Source organism: Sminthopsis crassicaudata, chromosome 1 (assembly GCF_048593235.1).
Source record: "Sminthopsis crassicaudata isolate SCR6 chromosome 1, ASM4859323v1, whole genome shotgun sequence".
In the NCBI taxonomy this organism is placed as follows: Eukaryota; Metazoa; Chordata; class Mammalia; order Dasyuromorphia; family Dasyuridae; genus Sminthopsis; species Sminthopsis crassicaudata.
Genome location: NC_133617.1, coordinates 8,687,969 through 8,713,714, shown reverse-complemented (window position 1 = coordinate 8,713,714; position 25,746 = coordinate 8,687,969). Strand labels below are relative to the sequence as shown.

The window sequence follows — 25,746 nt, the reverse complement described above, 5'->3', positions numbered from 1 at the left end:
GGCGGGGATGGCCCCGCCCCCAGCACGCCTCCTCGGCTCTGGCCCCACCTACCGCGCGCCCCAGAGGGGGCGGAGTGCGGGAGAGAGAGGGCGCGCGTTCGCGTCGCCCGCTCCCAGTGCGCGCCTGTTGTTCCCCGAGCTTCCGCCCGCCTTCCAGTCGAAATATCTCTTTTGATTGGCTGTCAGGGAGACCGCCCCGTCCGACTTGGCCAATGGTAATCCTCGAGGCCTGTGAGTGGGTGGAGAGGCGGGGTGAAACACGTGCTACGTTGCTTTCTCCATCTCCCTTATTGATTGGCAGTCGGGCCCTCCGTGCCAAGCAGGCAGCCGGAGTAGGACGGGGCGCGAGCACAGAGGGCTGGGGGCGGGGCCGAGACCGCGGGCTGGAGTGCTGACTGGCGGAAGGGCGAGATCGAGGGAACTGACTGGCTCGCGGGCGGCCAAGGGGGGGTGCGGGACGGCAGACTGGCTTGCGGGGGGGCGGGGCCGGGACAGCAGGCGGACTTGCGAAGGGGCGGGGGGGCGGAGTCGAAGCATCGGTCTGTCTCGCGGATGGGAGAGGCGGAGCCGAAGGAACCGACTTGCTGGCGCGCGGACCGGCCGGAGGGGTGGGGTGAGGGAGTTGACTTGCTGGCAGCGCGGACCGGCGGGCGGGGGCGGGACCGCGGGAGTCGACTTGCTGGCGCGCGACGAGCGGAGGGGCGGGGCCGAGGGAGCGGGCTGGCGCGAGCGCGGAGCGGTGGCGCGCGGGCGGGCGCTGATTGGCTGGCGCTGAGTTCCAGCGCCGTTAACGGCAGCCGGGGCAGCTGCCGCGGCTTCAAAACAAAGGAGGCGGCGGCGCGGAAGGAGCGGAGCCAGCTGCGGACGGCGGGGGATGTGTCGGGCTCTGCTGAGGCCGCTGTGGCCGGGCCGCTTCTCTGTATGAGCGAGCCCCGGCGGCGGCGGCGGCAGCGGGGCTGGCCCCGGGAGGGCTGAGGGCGGCGGGCCCTGCATGGACGCGGCGGAGCCTCGGCGGGGCTTCCTCCTGCTGCTGCCGCCGCCGCCGCTGTTGCTGCTGAGAGTGCGGGCAGCCCCCGAGGCCGCCCCGGGCCCCCGGCGCTTCCGACCCCTCGGGGAGCTCTGCGGGCCGCTGCGGTGAGTACCGCGCCCAGCCCCGGCCCCGGTGCCCGCCGTCCCGCCCCGCCCTCCCCGGGGAGGGCTCTCCGGGGGACCCTTTGGTGGCCGGTCCCGCGGGACGAGCTGGCTCCCCGGGGCGCAGGACCCCGCCTGCGCGGAGCTTTGGGCCCGGGGTGCGGGGCCGGCACAACTTCGGGGCCCTCCCCCCTCGGGCCACGCGCTGAGCCCTGCGGGCACCCGCGTTCTGAAGGCCCCCAGCGGCCCGCAATTCTTGCTGCGCCAAACGGAGCGGGATGGGCCCCTGGGTCAGCTCGTGCGTGGGGGCGGCCCCTGATCCGCGAGAGGCGCGTGACCTGCCGTGGCAGGTGCCGGGACTGCGGGTCCAGAAAGTGCCCCGGAGTGCGGAGGGGGGGAGGGGGCGGGGGTGTCCCTTACAGGGTTGTGGGTGTGCGCGCCTGTGTGGTTGTGTCACCGTGTGCACGTGGGTCACTGTGTGTGGTGGTACTGTGATTGTGGGTGTAATTGTGTCACACTGTGTGGTTGTACGTGTATACTAGTCACTGTGCGTGTGATCGTGCGGGCCCGAGGTGTGTGTGTAGTTGTCACTTTGTGTGTAATTGTGTCATTGTGATTCACTGTGCCTGGGATTGTGTGACACTGTGGCTGTGAGGTTGTACTGTGTAATTGTCACTGTGTGTGTGTACCGGTGTGGTTGTGTGTGTGATTGTGTGTAGTTGTCACTTTGTGTGTAATTGTGTCATTGTGATTCACTGTGCCTGGGATTGTGTGACACTGTGGCTGTGCGGTTGTACTGTGTAATTGTCACTGTGTGTGTGTACCGGTGTGGTTGTGTGTGTGATTGCGTGTAGTTGTCACTTTGTGTGTGTGTAATTGTGTCATTGTGATTCACTGTGCCTGGGATTGTGTGACACTGTGGCTGTGCGGTTGTACTGTGTAATTGTCACTGTGTGTGTGTACCGGTGTGGTTGTGTGTGTGATTGTGTGTAGTTGTCACTTTGTGTGTAATTGTGTCATTGTGATTCACTGTGCCTGGGATTGTGTGACACTGTGGCTGTGCGGTTGTACTGTGTAATTGTCACTGTGTGTGTGTACCGGTGTGGTTGTGTGTGTGATTGCGTGTAGTTGTCACTTTGTGTGTGTGTAATTGTGTCATTGTGATTCACTGTGCCTGGGATTGTGTGACACTGTGGCTGTGCGGTTGTACTGTGTAATTGTCACTGTGTGTGTGTACCGGTGTGGTTGTGTGTGTGTGTGATTGTGTGTAGTTGTCACTTTGTGTGTAATTGTGTCATTGTGATTCACTGTGCCTGGGATTGTGTGACACTGTGGCTGTGCGGTTGTACTGTGTAATCGTCACTGAGTGTGTACCGGTGTGGTTGTGTGTGTGATTGTGTGTGTAGCTATCACTTTGATTGTGTGCATCTAATTGTGTCATTGTCACTGTGCGTGTGATTGTGTGCATGTGTGATTGTCAGTGTGATTGTGCATGTGTGTCACTATGGTTGTATGTACTTGTGTGATTGTATCCTATGATTGTATGTGTTTGTGTTCATTGTGTGATTATGTGCATGTCACCGTGCATGATTGTGTGTGTGTCTGTGTGCCTGTCACTATGATCGCACGTTTGCATGTGATCGTCACTACGTGTCACTGATTGTGTTTGTGTGTGAATGTCACTATTGTGTGTTAGTGTGGTGGTGTTGTGTGTGTGATTGTGTGTACTTGTGATAGTGTCATTGTTACTGCATGTTTGTCACTGATTGTGTGCATGTGTCACTGTGTGTACCAGTGTCATTGTGTGCATGTATGTCACTGGGTACATGCCACTGTGTTTGTGATTATATATGTCACTGCATTGCATGTCACTGTGTGATTGTGTCAGTGTGATTGTGTGTACTTGTGTGCGTGTGTGTCACTGTGTGAGGTGTATATCTGTGATTGTGTCCGTGTGTCACTGTGTGATTGTGTGTACCTGTGCGTATCACTGTGATTGTCTAAATGGGTGATTGTATCACTGCATGTGTGTCACAGTGTGTACTTGTGTGCATGTGTGCCACTGGATGTCAATATTGTGATTGTGTTACTTGGTGTGGTTGCCACCATTGTAGGTGCATGTCACTGTGTTTGTGTGTACTCGTGTGCATGTATGTGTCACTGTGATTTTGTGTACTTGTGTGATTATGCAAACCTATGTGCATGTGCGTGTCACTGATTGTCAATGTCTGATTGTGTCACTGTGTGCATATGTGTGGTTATTTGTGCAGGTGTGTTATTGTGTCACCATGTATTTGCGGTTGTATGTGCATGTGGTTGTTACTGTGTGTGCACGTGTGACTGTGTCATTGTGATTATCACCGTGTGTGATTGTGTTACTGGGTGTCCCTGTGTGTGTGACTATTTGTGCATGCATGTGACTGTCAGCATGTGTGATTGTATCACCATGTGCTCTGTGTGTACTTGTGTGCTTGTGTCACGTGTGTGCGCCCGTGCTGCGACAGCTGCGTGCCCACCGCGGAGCCCTTGGGGCCGCTCAGTCGCAGGGAGGGCCTGGCATCCCCTCTGACCTTGAGTGGGCCACCCTGTCCCAGCCCAGTTCTGGGTTCTTGTCCTAGCGCTGGGGCAGGGAGAGCCGGGGGCCCTCGGAGCCAAACTTGCTTCCAAAGTCCTTGGACATTTCTTCATCCGTGGTGAAAAGCCCCAGACACCTTCCTCTGACACTGGCCAAGTCAGTAAACATTGATCAAGCGCCTACTGTGTGCCATGCAAAGAAAAGGGAAGGACACGTCTGGAAAAGCGCAGTCTAGTGAGCTACAGTAGGCAGAAGAAACTGGAGGGGAGGCCCTAGAATTGGGGGCTCAGGCCAGTGAGGGCCTCTGAGGTACCCTCCCCTGGCTGCACTGGAGAAGGGCCCGAGGGCTGTTGCGTGAGGGCACTTGGCCCCCCGTGACAGGCAAGGATGGCGCGGACCTCTCGGGCTCGGCTCTGCCTTGATTTCCCCACCCCACACTTGCAGATGCCCGGGAGGCCAGGAATTCATCAGATGACTGACCGGAGAAGGTGTTTTATACATTGGGAAAGTTGGACAAATGGAAGCCTCCATCTGATTTAGCAGCAGGCTGGGCGGACCCCAGACGGAGACAGGGCCAAGTTTGGGGGCTCATCAGCCTAAGTGAAATCCTCTGTGCCAGGTCTCCTGCCGGATGATGGAGCTGAAGGGCTAATGATTTACTGGGTGTATTCAGTGGGGCCCTCGAGGCCCCTCCTCTCCTCAGGGAGGTGCCCCCGCAAAGGGTAGAGCTGGGATTGGGGATCTCTGATGCCCCCCTAGGTTGTTCTGGGGGGGGCAGAGTGGGGAGGGGGCTGGGGTCAAGGACAAGTAGGAACTCCCCAGACAAAGGGGTGGAGGCATTCCAGGTATAAACTGCCTCGAGGAAAGACTGACTAAGCAGCTAGCGGGTGAGGGACTTGGCCAGGGTCACAAAGCCAGCAAGTGCCAGCTGTCTGAGAGCATATCTGAACTCAGCTCCTCTTGACCCAAGGGCAGGTGCTCTATGGCCACCTCGCAGTCTGGAGCATTAGTATCATACCTGGTTCTTTTTAAAAAATGAATACATATTTCCAGATGAAGCAGAGAAAAAGCATGACAAAAAGGGAAAACCACGAATGAAAATAGCTTGTGCTTGGGCCCACAGTCTGTCTCTGGTGCAGATGGCTCTCCCCATCACGAGGCCATTGGAACTGCCGGACCGTCTCATTGTTGGGGAGCTTCGGCCATCAGAACTGATCATTGTACGCCGTGTACGCTGATCTCCTGGCTCTGCTCATTTCACTCAGCATCGGGTCCTGGAAATCTCTCCGGGCCTTTCTGAAAACCTCCCGCTGGTCGTTTCTTACAGAGCCATCATATTCCATAACCTTCATATCCCATAGTTTAATTCAGCCATCCCCCACTGACGGGCAGCCTCTTGGCTTCCAGTCTTCCACTACAAAAAGGGCCGCCACAAACGTTTTTGCACACGTGTCACGGCTGTTTCTTCAGGTGAGGAGGCTAAAGCGCTGAGTGCTGTCACTTGTCCCATGGCTAGTGAGCTCTAATTAGAACCTGTCCCAGTATCCCTCAAAATCACAGTCAGGATTTGAACCCACATCCTTTGCCTCCCAAACCTTTTCCGCACAGCGGTGCCCGTAACCACCTGTATTCACTGTTATGTAGTACACCTGTCTGGGTTCTCCCCTCCATATGACGTGTTATAAACTACCTCATCTCCTAAAACAAGATTTTGGGATCATCAGTCGACTTTAAGCCCTGATAATGTGCCAAGCACTGGGCTAAGTGTTGAATAAATGCAGTCTTTAGAATAAATAATTCCATATCACCAATACAAGATGAGGGATGTGGTTAGACAATCGTTTATCTGAATTAAAGGTATGGAACTTTGTGATGCGAGTCAGCAAGTATGAGAGGACAGACAAAAAAAGGATGTTGATTTTAGGCTCCTTTATGATAGGAGTGGGTGTTAGTGGGAATACTGGAGCCGTTAGTCGGCAGATTTCCATGCTCATGCACTCACATCTGGGCCCTGGGTTTAGGAAGGATGCTGTGAGGTGCAGATGATGCAGAGGGAAAGGCCCCTGGGTCCCTTTGCACGGGGATCGTTGGGAGGGGCCGGCCCATGTTTTTTTGGTCCCCTGAGCAGGAGTAACCCTGAAAGCTGCTTGGGGAGCTTCCGTTGGAGGACATCGAGCGAAGGTTGCATAATTACGGTTGGCTGTGGTGTGGAAGGGTCAGACCAAGGGGCCAAGGCCTTTCAAACTCTGAAATGGGGGGTTCTCTGACACCAGCTGTCTGTAGGGGAGCTCCCACGCTGCTGAGCACAGACTGAACCAAATTTTGGTTTTCCATCTAGTTTTCCTTCCTCCATGGATGAAGAGAGTCCTCGAGGGTAGCTAGTTTTCTGGTTTTATGTTTGTGCCCAGCACTTCGTGTATACTTGTCATGTTGGGCACAGCAGGGCTGGAGTGTGTCCGGCAGTGTGGAGGAGCCTAAAGGCCACGCCGTGGCCATTGTTGGATAAAAGAACTCAGAAGAATTGGGTCGAGACAGAACAGCTGTCCTGAAGTGTCCTAGACAAGGATTCTGAAAGAAGATGCACTAAACTGACCTGCTTCCATGCCACGGACTGAATGGGCCACCATTAGTCCAGGTTGCTGAGGCAAATTGGCTGGAGGGATGAACTGGCTGACATCAGAGCCGGCCCCACAGGGAATGGGCTGCTTCAGGAGATGGGTCTGTCGCCCTCGAGGTCTCGAAGCAAAAGATAGCCGTCATTTACTTGTCAGACCTGTTGGGGAAGAGATTGTTTTGGGAACCAGGAACAAAATGGTCCCCGGGCCATCTCTAAAGCTTCAGAACCTGATCTGCATGTCTGTGGATGAGGTCCAGGAGCCTAGAGGGTGGAATCAGATGAGAGATGGAGTTGCTACCTGCAAGGTACAGGCTGTGCCTGCCCTGGAGAGCAGGGGAGCCTTAGGACACTCCCAAGAATATTGATGAATAACAGCACCTACCTGTGGCATCTGCAGCCCTATGGTTTTATGTGTCGGCTCTGGATCAGTGGATTTAGAGTTGGACAGAACCTTCGAGCTTGTCTGGTGAGATCTTCATCACTTCACCCTCACAACAATTCTGTTGAAAAAAGTTGTGGAAGTCATTATATTCCCATTTACATAGGAGGGGCCGGGGAGAAAGTGTTGGCTTTGGGGGCAGATGACCTGAGTTCAGATCTCACTTTTGCTTCTTCCTACTTCTGTTTCTGTGTGATCTTGGACAAGTCACTTAACTGCCTTAGTGAAACGTAGGGTCTGGGCTCGATGCCTTCTGAGATCCCTTCCAACTTAAGTTATTCTGTTCTTCTATAAAAATGAGGTTCCAGGGCTACAAAGTGGTAGAGCCAAGAGCCCCTCTGCCTTTCAAGGTCCGTCCATCTCTCGATGTCATTAAATGTAGTACTGATAAACAAATCCACAATCTAAGCATGAGACCTCAGAGGCCAAGGAACCTCAGCCAGACCTGAACAGAAATCCCCAAGTCCCCAGTAAAGGGGTCCCTGACTTTTGCTCGAGTGAAGGGGGGTCACAGGTCTCAGCTGCAGTTTCTAGGAATGCCCTAATTTGCCCCTTTGCTACTTCCCTCTGCTGCGTCTTATACTTCCCTTTGAGGTGAGTCCTTGAAGGCAGGAACCATGTCCCCCCCTTTATGCGCCGTTAGTCAGGGTGCCCTCTGCTTGTCATCATCTCTTTTCTCTTTAAATGTGGAACACGGTGCCAGAGGGATGAGAGATCTTGCATTAATGTGGCCATGGACACGTCATCCTTTCCCTACCAGCACCTCAGATCTTGTTCTTTTTTCATTGTTAAAATTTAGTTGAGAACTTGTTGTTTTTATTTCACTTTGCCATTTCCCTAGACAGCAAGCAATCCCTTAGAACAACAATTCCAAGTCAGCTAAGCAAGATGAATCCTAATCCACAGCTTCTACTTTGTGTTTAAAAGTGCTGCTGCGAGTATTTTGGTGCTCGTGCCCTTCTCCCTTTTTTTTTTTTTTTCCTATCATTGGCCTCCTAAGAACTAGTTTCTGCCCAACTGTGGAACCTCTGGCTGGAAGATTCCTCATTGTCGATTTTAATAAAACTGTTTAACTTGCTTTCCACAGCAAACGTTGTGCTGGTTTTCGTGCAGCCACTCCATATTGACTCTGTTTATACTGTTTCCTTTGCCATTTTGCTCTTCCGGATCTTTTTCACACTAGCTGTTGGCTGTCTTACATCACTCATGTGCTCGTGAAGTTGAAATGTTGAACTCCGTTATACACAGCTTTGCTTTTTATTCCAAGAGCATTTTGTCTTGTTTCAGATCATGCTTGAAACCTTTTGAGATCTTTGGCGTCTTAGAGTGTCTGGCTTTGGTCATGTGCAGATTGGACAAGAGTCCCCCGTGTGCCTTTATTTATTAGCCCATATCACTGATGAAAAAGCAGACCCACAGCCTGCTGAGCGTACTTGGTCAGGACCTAGGATAGTCCCTAACCATCTTCCCTCCAGTCTAAGCCTGGAGGCTTCTCTTAGGTCTAGTGGAGCATCACACCTGGGATTCACTTAAATTGTTCTGTATCCATTCTTCCCACCAGGAGCGCCTGTTTAATGCTTTGCTGGAATCCTTAGTCAACAATATTCCTGTTTTAGCTCTCCTACGATCTATTCTTGATGGCATCATGCCATGTCACTGCTTCCCCTTCTCATTGCTTAGGTACTGCCCTCTTGAAGTTTCTCTTAGAAAAATCAAATTCACTGGGACTGTTCTAGTTCCTCTTCAATGATTTCTCGTCCCCCTCCGCTTCTCCTCATTTGTCCTTCACAAAGGACCTCTCTAGTCCACTTAGCAGTGCTCCCATTTTCCCTATTTCTAAGATCGTCTACAGGAGGCTCCTAGTCACTCTTGCCAGTTCTTTGCTTTGCTTTGTGATGTAGTCAAAAGATCACTATCCATGGACTCAGGACTAGAAACTGGCCTTCAAAACCCACCTCAAGCACTTAGTCAGTTGTAAAGTCCAGGCTAGCTCCCTGAAGGACTCAGAATCAGCCAGAGTCAGGATAAGCAAAAGTCTTTGCCCCACATTGGGCGCCAAAATAGAATGTTCTGTTGTCTCTAAATTGTAATCGTTCTCTGGGGGCAGATCTCTTGGGGAGCTTCTGGAGCCAGTCTTAGTTTTGGTTTCAGTTCAATAATCCCAAAATGCAGCCAGGAGTACAAGTTAAAATCCTATATTGTGTCCTTCAAACCTTCAAAGTCTTGAAACTTTTCCTGTCAGAATGTCTTCAGCCAGCTTCAGTCTCTAGCTCCCTCTGAATCCAAAGCCTTCTGCCAGCACAAAGGTAGACGTGGGAATGAAATCTTGACTCTGAATCTCCTAGAGTGTGGGAATCAGACTCTGCCTCCGAGAGTGTGGGATTGTGGGTTTCCCAGAATTCAATCCTAGATGTGAATCTCCTGGAAGTCCATAAGCAGGCTTTTTCTTTAGACTTGTGAATCTGCTGGACTCGAGCTTCCCTGAACTTTTCCTGGGAAGTCCTCTTCTTGTCAAGACCCAATCCAGACTGATTTCCCCACTCAATGTTGGCTCCTTATATCCTCCCAGAAAATGGGCTTGTGGGTACTCCATGGCTTGTGGGAACTCCTTACAGAACCAATGAGCGAACTCCTTTAAAGGTGTAGTAAACTCCTTTAAAGATTTGAACTCCTCAGAACCAGGAGATCATTGTACATTTCAACAACAATACTGTATGAGGATGCATTCTGATGGAAGTGGAAATCTTCAACAAAGAGAAGAGCTAATTCAGTTCCAATTGATCAATGATGGACAGAATCAGCTACACCCAGAGAAGAAACAACTGGGAAAGGAGTATAAACTGTTAGCATTTTTTCTTTTTCTCCCCAGGTTATTTTTTATCTTCTGAATACAATTCTTCCTTTGCAACAACAACAACAAAATTCGGTTCTGCACATATATGTTGTACCTAGGATATACTATAAGATATTTAATATGTATGGGAATGCCTGCCATCTAGGGGAGGGGGTGGAGGGAAGGAGGGGAAAATTCAGAACAGAAGGGAGTACAAGGGATAATGTTGTAAAAAAAAATTACCTATGTATACATACTGTCAAAAAATGTTATAATTATTTAAACTCCATTAAAGGTATGAACTCTGAACTAGAGAATTAAGTGTAAGACAACCAACTTAGCACCTAGTAATAATCCTAACAGTCAGTAGTTACATAACTGGGACAGATACCTTTCTGAGCCTTTTCCCTCATCTGTAAAATGATATGAAATAGAAGAATATCTAAGCACAATGACAGCACAAGGTGGTTTGGAGTTCAAATGAAACAATGAATACAGGCCTTAAGGGGGCTGTGGCAGCCATTATAATTCTGTCTATAAGTCACTCCAGCCTGTGACTTGAATTCATTGAAGGTAGGAAAGCTCCCAACTCCCAATGTACTGGAAATTCCATTCCCTGCTCCTATTTTTGTTAACCTTGTTTTTAGCTCAGAGCATTCTCCTTGGAAGGGCTAACAAGAAGAATGGAAGTATTGGGCCATTCGGCCTCCTTGGCCCATCCACCTCAGCTGCCATTTCTTTTAAGATTTAAAAAAAAAAATTTATAATTATAATTTTTTGACAGTACTTATGCATGGGTAATTTTTTTTACAACATTATCCCTTGTACTCCTGTTCTGAATTTTCCCCTCCTTCCCTCTACCCCCTCCCCTAGATGACAGGCAATCCCATACATGTTAAATATGTTATAGTATATCCAGATACAATATACGTGTGCCAGAACTAAATTTCTTGTTGCACAGGAAGAATTGGATTCAGAAGGTAAAAGTAACCTGGGAAGAAAAGAAAGACAATAGTGCAAACAGTTTACACTCATTTCCCAGTGCTCCTTCCCTGTGTGTCGCTGATTCTGTCCATCATTGACCAACTGGAACTGAATTGGATCTTCTCTTTGTTGAAGTATATAATGATCTTCTGGTTCTGCTCTTTTCACTCAGCATCAGTTGATGTTAAGTCTCTCCAAGCCTCTCTGTATTCATCCTGCTGATCATTTCTTACAGAGCAATAATATTCCATAACATTCATATACCACGATTTATCCAATCATTCTCCAATCTATGGGCATCCATCCATTCATCTTCCAGTTTCTGGCCACTACAAAAAGGGCTGCCACAAACATTTTGGCACATACAGGTCCCTTTCCTTTAGTATTTCTTTGGGATATAAGCCCAGTAGTAGCACTTCAACTGCCATTTTTCATCCTCTTCTGTCCCTTCATCAAAACTGGACTCTCTAAATAAACTCTGTGAGAGCTCGGTCAGCTTGCTTCCATTAAGTAGCAGGGCAAGTGGGAATTCTGGAGATGAGGCGGGCCTTTCTCCGAATCTCCAGCAGCCTTGGCCCGGTGACAGCCAGCAAGCACACACATGCGAAGCTTGTTCACAGGCGCTCCCGTTCTCTCCCGGCTGTCTTGAGCTCTGGTCACTGGTGTCCGCACGTTCTGAGCAGCCACGCCACTATTTCCTATTCATCCTTGGCTCCATCTTGTATAGATGTCAATTTTCAGGCTGGATTTTTAAGGGACTTAGCTCCTTGTGAGTTCTTGAGAGCTAATTTTTTTTTTCTTGCTAAGTGGAATAACTTGTTTAGCAATTCATTCTTGAGAACTTAACATGACTCTTCAGCTCCCTTCCCCTCCTAAATATTTGGGCTTCTTGAATCCCATCCTTTGAACTCTAGTCATCCATCAAGAACCAAGGAAGCATCAATGGGAGTTGCCGTTGTCCCCCTGACTCTGATTCAAGTAGATATTGGGGACAAGTGAGCCCTTGGTGTTTATGTCAGCGTCCTTTGTCCCATGCCCCGGATTGGGGGAGCATTGCCTCTGTTAGGGCCTACAGAGGTAATTGCATTCTGAATGTGATGAAAATCCGTGATATGGTGTCCACTATCTGCAGACCACTTGGGCCCTGAACTTTCCTCACTCTAAAGGGCAGGATGTTTTGTATGAAACTGGAACTTCATTTTTCCCTTTTTTTTACCAAGCCCTTGGGCAGCTTCCCATAAACTCAGCCTGCTTCCCAATCGTGGCCCAGTGGATCTTCCATGTCTCCTTTGGTTCTGCTTTCCTCCCCCCCCCCCCCCCACAAACCCTATACATGGGACATACATTTAGGGAATATGTCAAAGGTATGATTAAAAAGCAAACTGACAGCCAGCATTTATTAAGCACTGGTTGTGTACTAGGCACTGAAGATTCTACAATTAAGAACAGGTCTCCACTTTGAAGGAGCTCATAGTCTTAAGGGAGGAGGGGGAGGCACGTCAACAACTGTGTACACATAACAAGATTATATATATACATTGATGCAAGGCCTAGGAGCCAGCCTGGTTTCATCAGCACTATTAGCTTGCACCCATACTGTCCTTAAGATTTACAAAATGCTTAATAAAGATTATCATGATCTTTACAACTACTCTGGGAAGATGATATTTTTATCCCATTGTACAGTTGAGGAAAAGGCAGACAGGTGAAGGGACTTTTCCAAGGTCTCACAAGCTTGTAAGAGTGGACTTGGAACTCAGGTTTTCCTAAGCCCCGGCCCTGCAGCACCTCCCCAGCTCGAGGGCCAAACCAACTTCCAAGAACGGTTTATGCAATGTTCTTTTCTCTAAATTGTAATCGTTCTCTTGGAGCAGGTTTCTTGGGGAGCTTCTGGAGGCAGCCTTCGTTTCAGTTCAGTTCAATAATCCCAAATGCAGCCAGGAGTCCAACTCTTTTATTGTCTCTTCCAAAATGTTATTTCCTTCACTTGGGGCTCAGCTAGTTTTCTGGAGGCCTTCCTCACTTCTTGGTTCCCGAGAGCTCTTGTGCTAGTCCTTTGTCTCTGCCAGCTTCAGCCTCTCATGCTCCCAGTGTCTCCAGCCAGCACAAGGGGGGAAGTGGACAGACTCCGCCTCCGAGAGTGGGATTGTGGGCTTCTGTGTGCTTGGCCCTGAGAGCTTCCTGCTTATATGCTGCACACCAATCGTTTCATCACTAGGAAACCATATTTGCTGTAGGATTAAATCAAAGCTAAACTAGATTTAACCATTGTCGTCTCAGTTCCACTCAGTACTCATAGCAGTGGCCCATAACATCTCCTTATAGGGTCAGATCAATCATACTGAACCATGCTAAACCCAGTTCCACTCAGTACCCATAGCAGTGGCCCATAACATCTCCTTATAGGGTCAGATCAATCATACTGAACCATGCTAAACCCAGTGACTTGGCACCTTGAAAGAATCCTAACAGCTTTCCCCAAACTGGAGCCGATATTTGACAGAAGTGTCTCACCTGGTGCCCCAGATCTGCAGCCAAGTGGGCTGCGACCAGCAATCGTTTTTGGCTCATCTTAAAGCAAAAGAAAATTAGCTGCTGCTTTCATATGCTCTAGAAGTGATTGATTAGAAGGTGGGTAATTACAGGGTAAACAAATTGACTAATTTAGTGGCTGGGGTAAATTTGGGAAACTTTATAAAGGCTGGTATGAGGCAGAAAGATTATTCATAAAAGCCTCGGGGCTTTTTTATTACAAAAATGACTTTTGTGACTTAATTTCAAATAAGAAAGCGCACATTTATAGCTTAAAAGGGAAACGTCTTTCTTACACAGTCTAGAGCAGGGGTTCTCAAAGTACGGCCCACGAGCCAGATGTGGCCCACTGAGGACGTTTATGCGGCCCACCGGGTTATGGCAAGTGGGCCGAGGGGCGGAGACAGTGTGAGCTTTTGTTCTGACTATAGTCCGGCCCTCCCACAGTCTGAGGGACAGGGAACTGGCCCCCTATTTAAAAAGTTTGAGGACCGCTGGACTAGATCATCTGATTGCTTTGTTCATGTGTATACCCACAACAGATAACGTGAAATTTCTCAAGTTACCTTCCCGGGCCTCCTCCACACCTAGGTCACGTCACAGGTGTGTGTGTGTAGGGGGTCTTGAAGGCTCTGCTGCAGGATGGCATTGCTGTCCAGGCCTTCCATGCTGGGCTCTCTGTGCCGGCTGGGGCCCAAGTCCCAGCGTGGTGGAATTGGGAGAGGCTCTTTGGCTGCGGATTCATGCTGGGATTTCAGAGAGGCCCAGAGAGACTGACAGGAACTGCTGCTGAGTGAAATGACAGGACCAGGAGATCCTTGTGCACGGCAACAAGAAGACTGTACAACGATCAATTGTGACAGACGCGGCTCTTTTCAACAGTGCGGTGATTCAGGCCAATTCCAGTGATCTAGTGATGAAGAGAGCCATCTGCACCCAGAGAGGACCGTGGGAACTGAGGGTGGATCGCAACGTGACGTCCTCGCTCTTTCTGATGTTGTTTGCTTGTATTTTATTTTCTTTCTCATTTTTTTTCCTTTTTAATCTAAATTTTCTTGTGTAGCACGATGATTGTAGAAATATATGCAGAATTATTGCACATGTTTAACCTATATTTCACTACCTGCCATCTAGGGGAGGGGGTGGGGGGGAAGGAGAGAGAAATCGGGACACAAGGTTTTGTGAGGGTCAGTGTTGAAAACTATCCGTGCATGTGTTTTTAAAATAAAAAGCTTTAATTAAAAAAGATGGGGCTGCTTGAAGGGTTGCCATGGCACTCCAGGGGGGTGCATGCTGTCCTCCGGATCAGCTTCTTTTGGTTTTTTCCCAATTTCTTCACATTCCATATTTTTCATTTTAATGCCGTGAAACATGGCAGGGAGCCCTGGGGTCAAATCTCACCTCGGACCGCTGCTGCCTGGGTGACCTGGATGTAGACGGCTCCCCCTCTCTTCCCTGCCATTGCAAGCATTCGGCAGGTGGGCCCCTTGGCAGTGCTGCCAGCTCTGCGGATCTTTGGGCAGGATTTGTTGGGTTTGGGACTGTGGGCGGGAGGCACAGTTATGTAGGGTGACTTTGGCTGTTCCGCCTGGTCGCTCTCCAACCACATGACACCCGTGGTCAGTGGCTGGAGGGGGGGGCTCGACTTAAGATCTCCCCAGCACTCACTTCCTCAGAATGGTTCTGTCCTTTCCCAATTACCGGGAGCCTTAACCCCTCCCTCCAAACCGCTTGTCTCCAATCTGGGTGTCTTCCTTTGTAAAAAGGGTAAATCGTCTTTCCCAAGAGCTCTGTTCCAGTACTGAGCCTCCCCCAGGCCGTGGCCATTTCTCAAGGCTCTTCCATGTTTCTCCAAATGGAGATGCCGATTACGGGGAGGCGGGGGCGGCCCAAGGCCTGAAGGCCACATCGGGGTGACTGGAAAGGGAGGCCGCAAGCTTTGCCGAATCTCCCTGGGGGGGAGCTGGGTACCCACAAACCCTTTTTTTGGCTGAATTGTGGAGGAGGGCCCCTCCCTCCCCTGCTCCATGCCAGTGGCCTGGGTAGACTTCCGTTGTTTTTTAAAAGGAGGAATGGTGGAAGATGACAGTCACACCCAGTCGATAGCGTCTGTGCCATTCGGTGATCCCGGGTTTGAATCGCTTAGGCACGAGATGTCTTTAGCATGGAAATAGGATTTTGTTACTGCCTTTATTAAAGTTCATCACTTCTTCCATGTTTAAAAAGTTGGTATAATATACTTGATGGAATGTTTTCATAAATTCTTGACGTTTATTTCTTGGCAACTGAATCTCTGGGCCGGTCACTCATGCGAGTCCCAGGTTCCTTCTCTATAAAACGCGAATGGGCTAGATCCCTAACGGCCTTTCTAATTCTGAATTCTGTGCTTTCATCCTTCATTAACAATTGAGTAAACTGAGGCCCATCTAAGTCACATAGGGAGGGAGTGAAGAGCAGGGTCAGAATTCAAACGTGGGTCTCAGAACTTCCCAGGAGCTCTTGCTGTTGGAGGTTCATCTTCCACCAAAGTCCCCTCTCATAGTATGGCGGTGACCCTGGGCCTTCCATTCGGGATGCCGAGCTCTGGAGGGATCCCTGGACTGATGTGGGCTGGTGCACGATTGGGGGAGGCCCGGAGATTGGCCTTCCTATGGGTTCTACCTCAGCCACTTGTGAGGAGGGCCTGTAAACGGGGTCAGCTGTAGGGGCTCCCCTCAGAGCGGAGGCTGAGAGGGGGAGGGGGCCCCCCTCAGAGCGGAGGCTGAGATGGGGAGGGGGCCCCCCTCAGAGTGGAGGCTGAGATGGGGAGGGGGCCCCCCTCAGAGTGGAGGCTGAGATGGGGAGGGGGCCCCCTCAGAGTGGAGGCTGAGATGGGGAGGGGGAGGGGGCCCCCTCAGAGTGGAGGCTGAGATGGGGAGGGGGAGGGGGCCCCCTCAGAGCGGAGGCTGAGATGGGGAGGGGGCCCCCCTCAGAGCGGAGGCTGAGATGGGGAGGGGGCCCCCTCAGAGCGGAGGCTGAGATGGGGAGGGGGCCCCCTCAGAGCGGAGGCTGAGATGGGGAGGGGGCCCCCCTCAGAGCGGAGGCTGAGATGGGGAGGGGGCCCCCCTCAGAGTGGAGGCTGAGATGGGGAGGGGGCCCCCCTCAGAGTGGAGGCTGAGATGGGGAGGGGGCCCCCTCAGAGTGGAGGCTGAGATGGGGAGGGGGAGGGGGCCCCCTCAGAGTGGAGGCTGAGATGGGGAGGGGGAGGGGGCCCCCTCAGAGCGGAGGCTGAGATGGGGAGGGGGCCCCCCTCAGAGCGGAGGCTGAGATGGGGAGGGGGCCCCCCTCAGAGCGGAGGCTGAGATGGGGAGGGGGCTGCTGTTCACCCTTCCATTCCACTCAGCTGAGACCTGAAGGAGGCTCCCCTCCCCAGGACTTGGAGGTCGTCACCCTGTGAGGAGAGAACGTGGTCCCGTGTTTCCGTAGCTGCTCCCCTCAAACCCTCAGCACTTTGTGTATTAGACCCGGCTTCTTCACCCAGAACCTCTGCCTTTGCCTGCCCTCCTCCTCCTCCCATCCCTTGCCTAGCACGGAGCCTCCCGTCTGCATTAGAGTCTGCAGGCCAGAGTCGTGGGCAAGGACGCTCGGCCGCCTCAGTTGACAAAAGTCTCTGCCTCTGGAGGCCGATTGCCCCTGGGGAGTTTTCAGGGCCCCCTCGGGCAGGTGTGGAAAGCAGCCCCCAGTGAGTGAAGGGGGACTTGGAGGCTGAGGATTCTGGGTCGCTGTGTGGGGTCTCCTGGAGGGCGGGGACCCTCCCTCTCCTAGCCCCCTCCCCGCCAGGCAGGTAACGCCAGTTGCTTTGCTCCCCTCGGCAGGTGGTGACGCTTTCTGGGGTGACATCGGCGTGGACCGGGCCCTCGCCCTCGGCCACCACGACGGCTTCTGCGTGCTTGTTCCAGTGTTTCTTTTGTCAGCGAGTCCCCCAGAGCTGCCACTCGGTGCCCGCCAGCCCCGAGCCGTGCGAGGGGTCCCCGGCAGAGATGGTGAAGATGACCAAGGCCAAAACTTTCCAGGCTTACCTGCCTCACTGTCACCGGACCTACAGCTGCATCCACTGCAGAGCGCACCTCGCCAACCACGACGAGCTGATCTCGAAGGCAAGTCCCTGCCCTGTGAAAGGCTCGTGGTGGGGATGCTCTTTGCCCATGTTGCCGGGAGTCCCTCGGAGCACTGGAGGGGAAAGGCTAGTGTAGACTGGGCCCTCGAGGCTGAGCCCCCAGAGGCAGCGGGCTTGGGGAGCCCCTGCTGTGGCCATGGTCACCCCACCGGGGTCCAATGACGTCAGTCCCACCTCGCTTAGACGAGGGAAGGCTACTTGTGCAGGTTTTCTTCTGGCCTTTACCTGGGCAAGAGGATTTTGAGGGTCTCTGATTTCGTTGCTCTGGGTGCTCCCCCAGGGACACATGGGGTTCAATCTGTCCTTCAGATTTGTGGCCCCAAATGTGCTGCGGTCACCCCAGCAATGATCCCCCCAGATGTCACCTTGCCAGTGTTTAGGCGGCAGCGACCGGGAGGCTGGCCCGGCCTCTGTCCTGGGACGTCGCCGCCAGTGCTCGCGCCCAGTGAGCTCCCTCAGCGTGTGTCCCACATGAGGAATGGGGGCCTCCCCTCCTGGTACCCAGCCCTCCCTGCCTGGTCTCCTGGGATCCCCTCAGGAGGCGGCGGAAATGCCCCCGGCCCATTGGATAGAGGAGGATAGGGGAACACAGTCCCGCAGTCGCCCTGAGCTTGCACTTCCCAGGCCGAGCTCCCTGCTTTTCCAGCTGATGCAGCTGCATCCCCAGGGGGCTGAGGGTCTCCGGAGGGGAATGGTTTCTAACCAGAGTCCTCGGAGATGCCAAGTTGGCTGCCGGGTCTCCCAGAGGGTTGTCTTGGAAGAGCTGCCCCAGCACTAGCAGGTGAACAAGCGGGGGAGGGGCTGAGCTAGCACAGGGCATCACAGGCTCCTGCCCCACCCGAGGTCCCTCGCCACATCCCTGCCCCCAGGGCCACAGAGCGCTCCAGGCAGATCCCGAGTCATCAGGAGCCCCTGGCTTCCTCACCGACCCCCTTGTAGAGACAAGCACGCCATTCGACCCTGACTGCTTGTATCTGTTTTTCCCCCAAATATGTCAAAGTTTTAAGTCGCCTCGACGCCCTCGGGGCCAGTGAGGTGAGGGAGATGCCGATGGGCCATGAGCCTTCCTCCCCATCCAGGGACAATGGCCTCCCTGGCATCAAGGCTGCCCCTGTAACCAGGCCCTCCTCCCCCGGCTCAAGGTCTTCCCGCTGGGCAGGACCCGGAGCCGTGGTCCAGGGGACCCCCTATTCAGAGAATTCTGGAGGTGGTCTTAACGGCCCTGGTGAGACGAAGCAAGTTTTTAAATATGAAGAGAAAGATGTGATGTCGCCGATAGTAGAACTGGTGCAAGTGCTCAAAATGGCCTCCCAGCATTCACTGCCTTGGCCCGGGTTCTTCCACCACTCGGCACTGGCCTGTTAGAGCCTTTGGAATTTGGAAACTTGGGGGAGCAAAGTCACCCCCACAAGCCCCCACTAGCTGTTCAGTCAGGTGTGGGCCATCTGGCATGAGGACTTGTAGGTCCGCGTCCCACCCGGCTCCTTCAGCAACGTCGTCTTTGGTCCCCATCGAGTCTTCTCCATCGGGCCGGGATAAATCCGGGGTTTTCACAAGGGAAGCTTTTATGTTTATTATTGTAATAAATTAGCTCAAAGTTATATATTACTGCATTGTTTACAAAGCACTATATCTTTGGAATTCCCAGGCAGGTAACAAGAACAACCGGCATTTCCGTAGTGCTTCAAAAACCAGGTCTTTCACAAACATCTCATTTGATACTTAAAACAGTCCTGGGAGATAGTTACTATTATCATCCCCATTTTACAGATGAGGAAACTGAGACAGAGTTAAGTGGCTTGCCCAGAGCCATCACAGCTGGATTTGAACCCAAGTTTCCACTTAAGTATATTAATAGCATTGGCCCCATCTCATCAAGTAAAGAAACAAAGCTTGAGTTTTCTTCGGTGGCCTCAACTTCAGATCCGAGCCGAGTTGTTGGTTTTTCTGGCCGTGGCTCCATCTGATTTCTCCAGCTCAGTCCTGATCTAGTGACAGAACCTGGGGGGATGGGGGCTAGTGGGGAGGACCAGGAGGTGTCGGGGGGTCCTGTTCTCAGAGCTCTGTGACTTGGGATCTGTTTCTTAAATTATAAAGTGATTCTTTTATATTATAAAATTTTATAAAGTGATGTTATGATAGTGATAATGTGATATTTTTATCCTGCAAGAGTTAGGATAAAATGAAAATTTATTCCCATACAAATACCATAAACGGATAAAAACACTATAAAAGCACATTCAACAGGTACTCAGCATCTGTTACGTACATGACACCGTTCTGGGGGAGGGGAGGAACAAAAAGATGGTTAAGATAATTTTCTCAAAAAATATCTGATCTGAAAGAACTTTGAGGAAAATCGTAGAATCTTAAATTTAGGAAGACGACTAGTGTTAAGTTTATATCCTATGTAGGAAGGGATAGCGGGGGACACCACACGGCACAGAGCCTGGAGTCAAGACTCATCTTTGAGTTCAAATCTGGCCTTGGGCACTTAAAGGCTGTGTGACCCTGGGCAAGTCACTGAACCCTGTCTGCCTCTGTTTCCTCACCTAAAATGGGGTGGAGAAGGAAACGGCCGTCCCCTCTATCCAAAAAATTCCAAATAGGGCCACAGAGAATCAGACACGCCTGCAAGGACTGACCCTCCAGAGGCCGTTTTGGGAAGCATCATCCATTCTCTCCCTCTGGCCGGCCGGGTTACAGTCTAGTCCCATGGCATCTCTCTCCGCGCTTTCCCACGTCTCCTTTCCATGAATATGTAATGGATTTTATGAGCTTAACAAATAGACATTTCAGCGTACAAAGGAGATGGGAGACTCATCTTGGGTGTCTGGATACATTTTAGAAAGTGTATTATACGGCATGTGATTGCCCGTTCTCTGTGGCCGCTTGGGAACATCCCTACAGCTCTTTTACATCATGAGTATTAATTTATTACCTTTCAATTCCCTTTGGCAAATAGGAAGCTTCTGTCAGTAAGAAATTGCCCTACCTGAGAGGTCCAGCAGAAGGGTGCAGCGCCTTAGCCGTGGCCTTTGGCCGGGAGGCGGGGAGCCCGCCGCACCCAGGGCTGGCTCGGCCTGTTCTTCATCACATGCTCGCTTACGTTGTACTCTCCACACGGATAAGGAGGTCTTCAAGGCTTTCGAGTCCGTGTTGCTCTTAGCCCTTTCCCTTTTCCTTTTTTCTTTATTTTATGATCTCCACGGGACTTGGTTGTTTCTCTGGTTCGGCCCTGCCGCAGAGGGGACAGTGAGGAATCACTGGCTCCTGTACCTGCTGAGAAGGGGTTTCCTGGTGAGGGGGCTGATGGATGACTAATGGGAGCCCTTGCCAGGCCCCAGTCCAGCCCAGGCCAAGGGAGGCCTGTGGGAGCCCCAGGCAGACTGGACCCTCGTGACTCCCCGAGGCTGGATTGCTGCAGTTAGATTTTGTCAGCGTTTGCTCAGGGGGTGCCAGGGGGATGAACCAGAAGGCCCTAGAGGATGTAGGGGAACTGAAAAGGCTTCTGTTCTCCTAGTGGAGACAAGCAGCCGCTCCGGGGCGGGTGTCGGTCATGGACAAATCCACTGTAGCAGAGGAGACCTAGCTGGCCACAGTTCCCTGGCCTCCATCCCTGAGCCTCCCTCCAGGACTGGGCAGTGGATGGTTATCGGTGTCCGGATTTTAGATTGAAGGCCCTCTTTTTTTTGTGGCCTCCTACAAGCACATTCAGGAAAAACGTTTGGGGCCCATCGACTCTGCCCGCTTCTGGCTCCTGGCCGGGCCAGACCGGAATTCTGTGGTCTGTCCCAAGTTCAGCCCGATAAAAAGTGTACTGACTCAATAAAGGCAGAAGGTGATGGGGGTGGGGAAGGAGCGGAAATGGCGCCGGTCCTGGGTTTGAGGGAGCTGTGGAGGGTCAGCCTGGACAGGAGGAAATAGGGCCTGGTGAAGAAGCGTGGCTGCTGCCTTCAGGTGTCGAGAGGCCTGCTCCCAAGGACCAGCTTGTTCCATTGGTCTTGGAAGAGGGAGAAGCAGATTTGGGTTTTATAAAAACAGTTGTTGACAATGAGAGGGCTCCAAATGGAGCAGGCCCTTTCCGGAGAGTTAAAGAGGGGAAAGCCTGAAGTGGGGACGGTTTGGACCAGATGGCTTCTAAGTGCTGGGGGCCAGCGAGGGCCCTTTGGCCTTTTCCGCTCAGGTCTTGGGGAAGCCGTTGCTTCCTTGTCGGTTCTTGGCCATCAGCCCTCACTTGGCTCAGTCATGTTTTCGCCCCGCTTCCTTAGGCCGGCTTAGAACACTGACCCCGGGTCCCGCCACTTCAGCCAGCTGGCCCCTGAAGGCCACCCATGGGGCAGCTCCCTGGTTTTCAGTATTGTAACTGATGGGGTGGACTCGGATCTTCCAGTGAGAATGACGTGTTTTCTTAGGTGATCAGTGTTGTGATTTATTACTTTGCATCCCCGGGATGTCAGAACCGTCGGGCAGTGTAGCCAATTGAGTCATTCAGACCTGAAGTTGGGAGCATTATATATTCATGGCCTTTGTCATCCAAGAATAATGGAGAGCAAATGAATTGGAGGAAAGGCTTGCGCAGAATCCCTTGCTATAAAATACGAACTTTCCTTGTGTTAGACACAATTAAACGAGTGGTACCCCACCCTTCGCGTTTCCTCAGTCCAAGCGAAGTCAGAGTTCATTTTTAGCTCGAGCTGCTGACCTTGCTCACTGAGTTCCGGGTTTCTTGTGCTATTTTAAAACGAGACTTAATGTCACATCATTGTGAGAGCACAAAGAGCTGTTGATACTGGACGTTGGACCGAGGAGACTAGGCGGCATAGAGAGGGTTCATTTTCCTGGGATTCTGTATAACCAGAGGTTTGTTTTGTTAAAATTCTACTTCAAGATGACATTTGGATCTTGGGATACCGTATTAAATGATGTTACTAGCCACGCAGTGTGATGATTACGGTAGCTCCACGTTGTGGCCGACACTGGGTTATGAGCAGTGGCCATAGGCACATTCCAGATGCAGTGGATAGGTGGGGAAGCTCCTGTGGGTCCGGAGAGGTCAGGCCCCTTGCCCAGGATCACACAGCAGGGAGCAGCAGGGCCTTTCTGCAGGCTTGGAGCTGGACGGTCTCAGAGGTCCCAGTCACTTATCCCCCAGCATGATTAAATGCCTACTGCATGCCAGGCCCTTGACAGCCATTTTTTTTTATGTTTCCTGAGAAGGCTGGGCCATTACTCAGAACTAGGGGACCTGTTGTCACTCGGAGGAAGCATCTGGGGCCTAATCCGGAAGGTTTGCCCTCATGAAGCATTTGCTTCCTGTCACAGAGCTGCTTAATAAACCTCGTGCTGATAGCCCTGTCAGGAGGCAGCAGCCCCTCTCGGGAACTTGTTCTCGGGCAACCCAGAAGGGGGGGCAGCTCGTGGCCATTCCCTCTCCTGGGCAGTGGAAGAGAAGCCCTCCCGGGCTACGAGTGTGCCTTCAAGGACCTGCAGGTAAGAGACGTGTTCTGTGTGCCCCAAAAGGCAGAACTGGAAGGAAGTGAGGGGGAGGCAGGTTCTGGTCAGCTGTGAGGAAAGCGTGACAGTTTGAGCCAGCCCATGAGCGGTGGAGGGGAGCCACAAAGAAGCTAAAGAAACTAGCTGAGGTCAGGGCCGACTTGCTAGAAGGAGAGCCGTCCCAGAGCGGGAGGGGCTCCTCCCTCTTCAGGCAGGCTAGTCAGCTTGGGCTAGATGGGTCCTTGAAGTAACTCCTTGGAACTTCAGGTTTTTGTAACAGCTAACAAAAATAAATCTTCTAGGAGCAGAGTCCCCATCACTGGAGTCCACCCTGTCACTTCGATGGCCACAGGGAAGCGTGGTCAGATGACCCCGGGTATCCCTTTGAGGCAAGATTTTCTAGGCTGGAAATGGGTACTCTCTTCCCAGAGTTCGACCTTCTCTTCCTGATGTGCCTCTAGAGCTCTCCCCATGGCCTTCTGAATGAGGACCAACATCGTCCAGCCTCCTTGCCCCAAAGTCTCACTGATCTGGATGGGGGAGACAGGGCCAGACCCTTCCCTTCCTCTCTGAAGAGGAGGGGATGCACAGAAAGGCATGGAGGTGGGGGAAGATGCTTGGGAAGCTTTGCTACTTGGTAGCTGTCCTTACACACAGTAGGAGCCTTCTATGTGTCAGGCCAAGCTCCAGGACTTGGAGCTGCTTCAGTCGCCTACTGGGTAAAAATGAAGCAGCTAGACTGTGACGGGCTGACTTAGTCATCCCACTTCCCCCACTCAATTGGTCTCCAGCTGCTTGAGTGCCAGGGATTTGTGTCCCACATCGTGCCTGCCCCTGCCCCTCCTCAAGCACTTTCAGGGGGACAGAAGAGCCAGAACTGCTCCCCAGTCTCTCTCCCTGACAGCAGAGCAAAGCACATTTCTTTGTCAAGAAGCTTCTTTACCAAGTTGTCCTAGGGGGGAAGTAGTGCTAGGATGTGTGTTCCCATTTCAGAGATGAGGAGCCTGAGGTTCACAGTTGGTTGCATTAGATTTGGAGGACAGGCTCCCCTCCCCTGCGCTTCTTGGACCCCTAATACTGACACCAGTGGGTGGGTCACCTCACGGCTCCATAAGTTTTAGCTTGATCCTCGTCAGACTTGTTGACTGACTTTGGTGACTAGATACACTGTGTGAGAGATTCTTTAGACCTACATACAAATCATTCGATCTAACCTCATTTTATTTTAAAATGTATTTTTATTCTGAGTTTAACATGAAATAAATGGTCACGTCATTTCCATGTAGACAGTGGAACAGAAATAGGATTGTGCATGAAACTGCAGATGTCATTGTGCACCACTTGCTTTTCTTTTTAGAGTACATAATACTTTCAGCCTGCAGCTTTCAAAGCTATCCTGCTTGTCTGGGCTTCTTTCTGGCTTTCTGGCCTGCCTTTTGTTCTCTTCTGAGCATTTTTTAAAAGGTCCCTAAGGGATCGTCTGCTTTTTGCTTCTCTCCCCTCCACAATTTCACCCACGTTGCTCTTGCAGTCCTTGGATGATTCTATCTGAAAATCTGGGCCTTATTCTGTTCCTCGAAGGCATGATTTCTCTGCCCCTCAGGTGCTTAGGAGGTAGTTGCTGATTGCTTTTTTCAGGAATTTCATTTGCATATTTCCAGAGGAGGAGATCTTAAAAGGAGGGTGAGGTGGGATGGGACAAGAATTTGGGGGTGTGGCCGGAAGAGTATCTGTGTTTTGTTAGAGCTCAAAGAGGGCCCCAAAGACCTTATGTTGGTTTTCAATGGTTTTTAGCTTAATTGGTACCGTTACCTCTTCATTAACGCTTGCTCCTACTTCCCATCCAAGAAAAGAATGAGACCTGCTGGATGTACTGGTTTCAGAAGGATGGCTTCCTGGCTTGGAATGCTCAGGAAGAAAGTATCAATGTAAGCTGAGGTCTGGATCTGGGAGTGGGAAAGGGGTCTGGAACAGAGGAAAAACGGATGAAAATTGACTTGAGACTCTTTATTGAGGACTTTGGAGATCAGATGCAGCAACTTAAAAACGATGAAACAAAACAAAGCCAAATGAGACTGGGACCAAGAGAGGGGCATCATGAGCATCAGGGCAGGTGGAATGCCTTCAATATTCAGCCTTCCAAGTTGGATCCAATGATGGATTCCACACCCCATTTCCAAGAATTAAGTATGGAGGGGCAGCTAGGTGGTGCAGTGGACAGAGCACCAGTCCTGAATTCAGGAGGATTCGAGTTCAAATCTGGTCTCAGACACTTAACACTTCCTAGCTGTGTGATCCTGGGCAAGTCACTTAACCCCAGCCTCAGGGGGAAAAAAAAAAGAAAAAAAAATTTAAGTATGGAGGGTCTTGTCTTAGGATGATCTGCCACCAGGAGATGGATTTTTTTTGGACACAGAATACATCTTTGAATATAACAAAGTGATGATTGGGCGGGTTCCCTCTGACAAAGATCCTGAAAGTGGACACAGCCAGTGTGGAAATAGTTGGTCGATGATGGCAGGATCCCAGAAGAAAGGCTGCCTGAGGGCATAAAAGGGGTCGAGAAACTCCATAAAAGCAGCTAAAAGGAGAAGAGGCAAGAACATCAGGAAGTGTGTAGAGCTCTAAAGGGACACTGTCCTTCAGAAAGATTGCCTGCCAGGAATCCCAGGTTTTCAAAGGTAAATCTACAGTTCTATTCCTAAAGCACCAGGCCTTTCCAGCCATTTTCTGGCTGTCTACTGAAATTCCAAATGGGACAAGTCCACAGGTGTGTTGCTCAGATACAAACCCAGGACCCAGCAATAAGTCATTATCACACTTTGTTAGGATTACAAGGTGATAATGACACCTTTATGTTATGACAAAGGTGATAACGACAAGAGGACCTTTACAACACTTGCAAACACTGAAAGCTTGCAGGTCCCTGACCTGTGCTGTCCCTGAGATCCCTGAGGAACGTTAATTCTCAAGTAGCAAAATC

At 51.4% G+C, this 25,746-nt stretch overlaps 1 protein-coding gene across 2 annotated transcripts in view; it reads left to right on the top strand.

Annotated features, from left to right (window-relative positions):
* Positions 1-819: 819 nt before the first annotated feature.
* The window catches only part of YPEL1 (yippee like 1), a 35,756-nt gene continuing 10,829 nt past the window's right edge, over positions 820-25,746 (top strand). For both annotated transcript variants that reach the window (XR_012486689.1, XM_074292098.1), the window contains exons 1-2: positions 820-1,134; positions 16,966-17,247. Coding sequence is in view for 1 of the 2 variants with exons in the window: in XM_074292098.1 (XP_074148199.1) it covers positions 17,131-17,247 (117 nt within the window). In the remaining variant the exon portion in view is untranslated. The remainder of the gene's footprint in view (positions 1,135-16,965; positions 17,248-25,746) is intronic.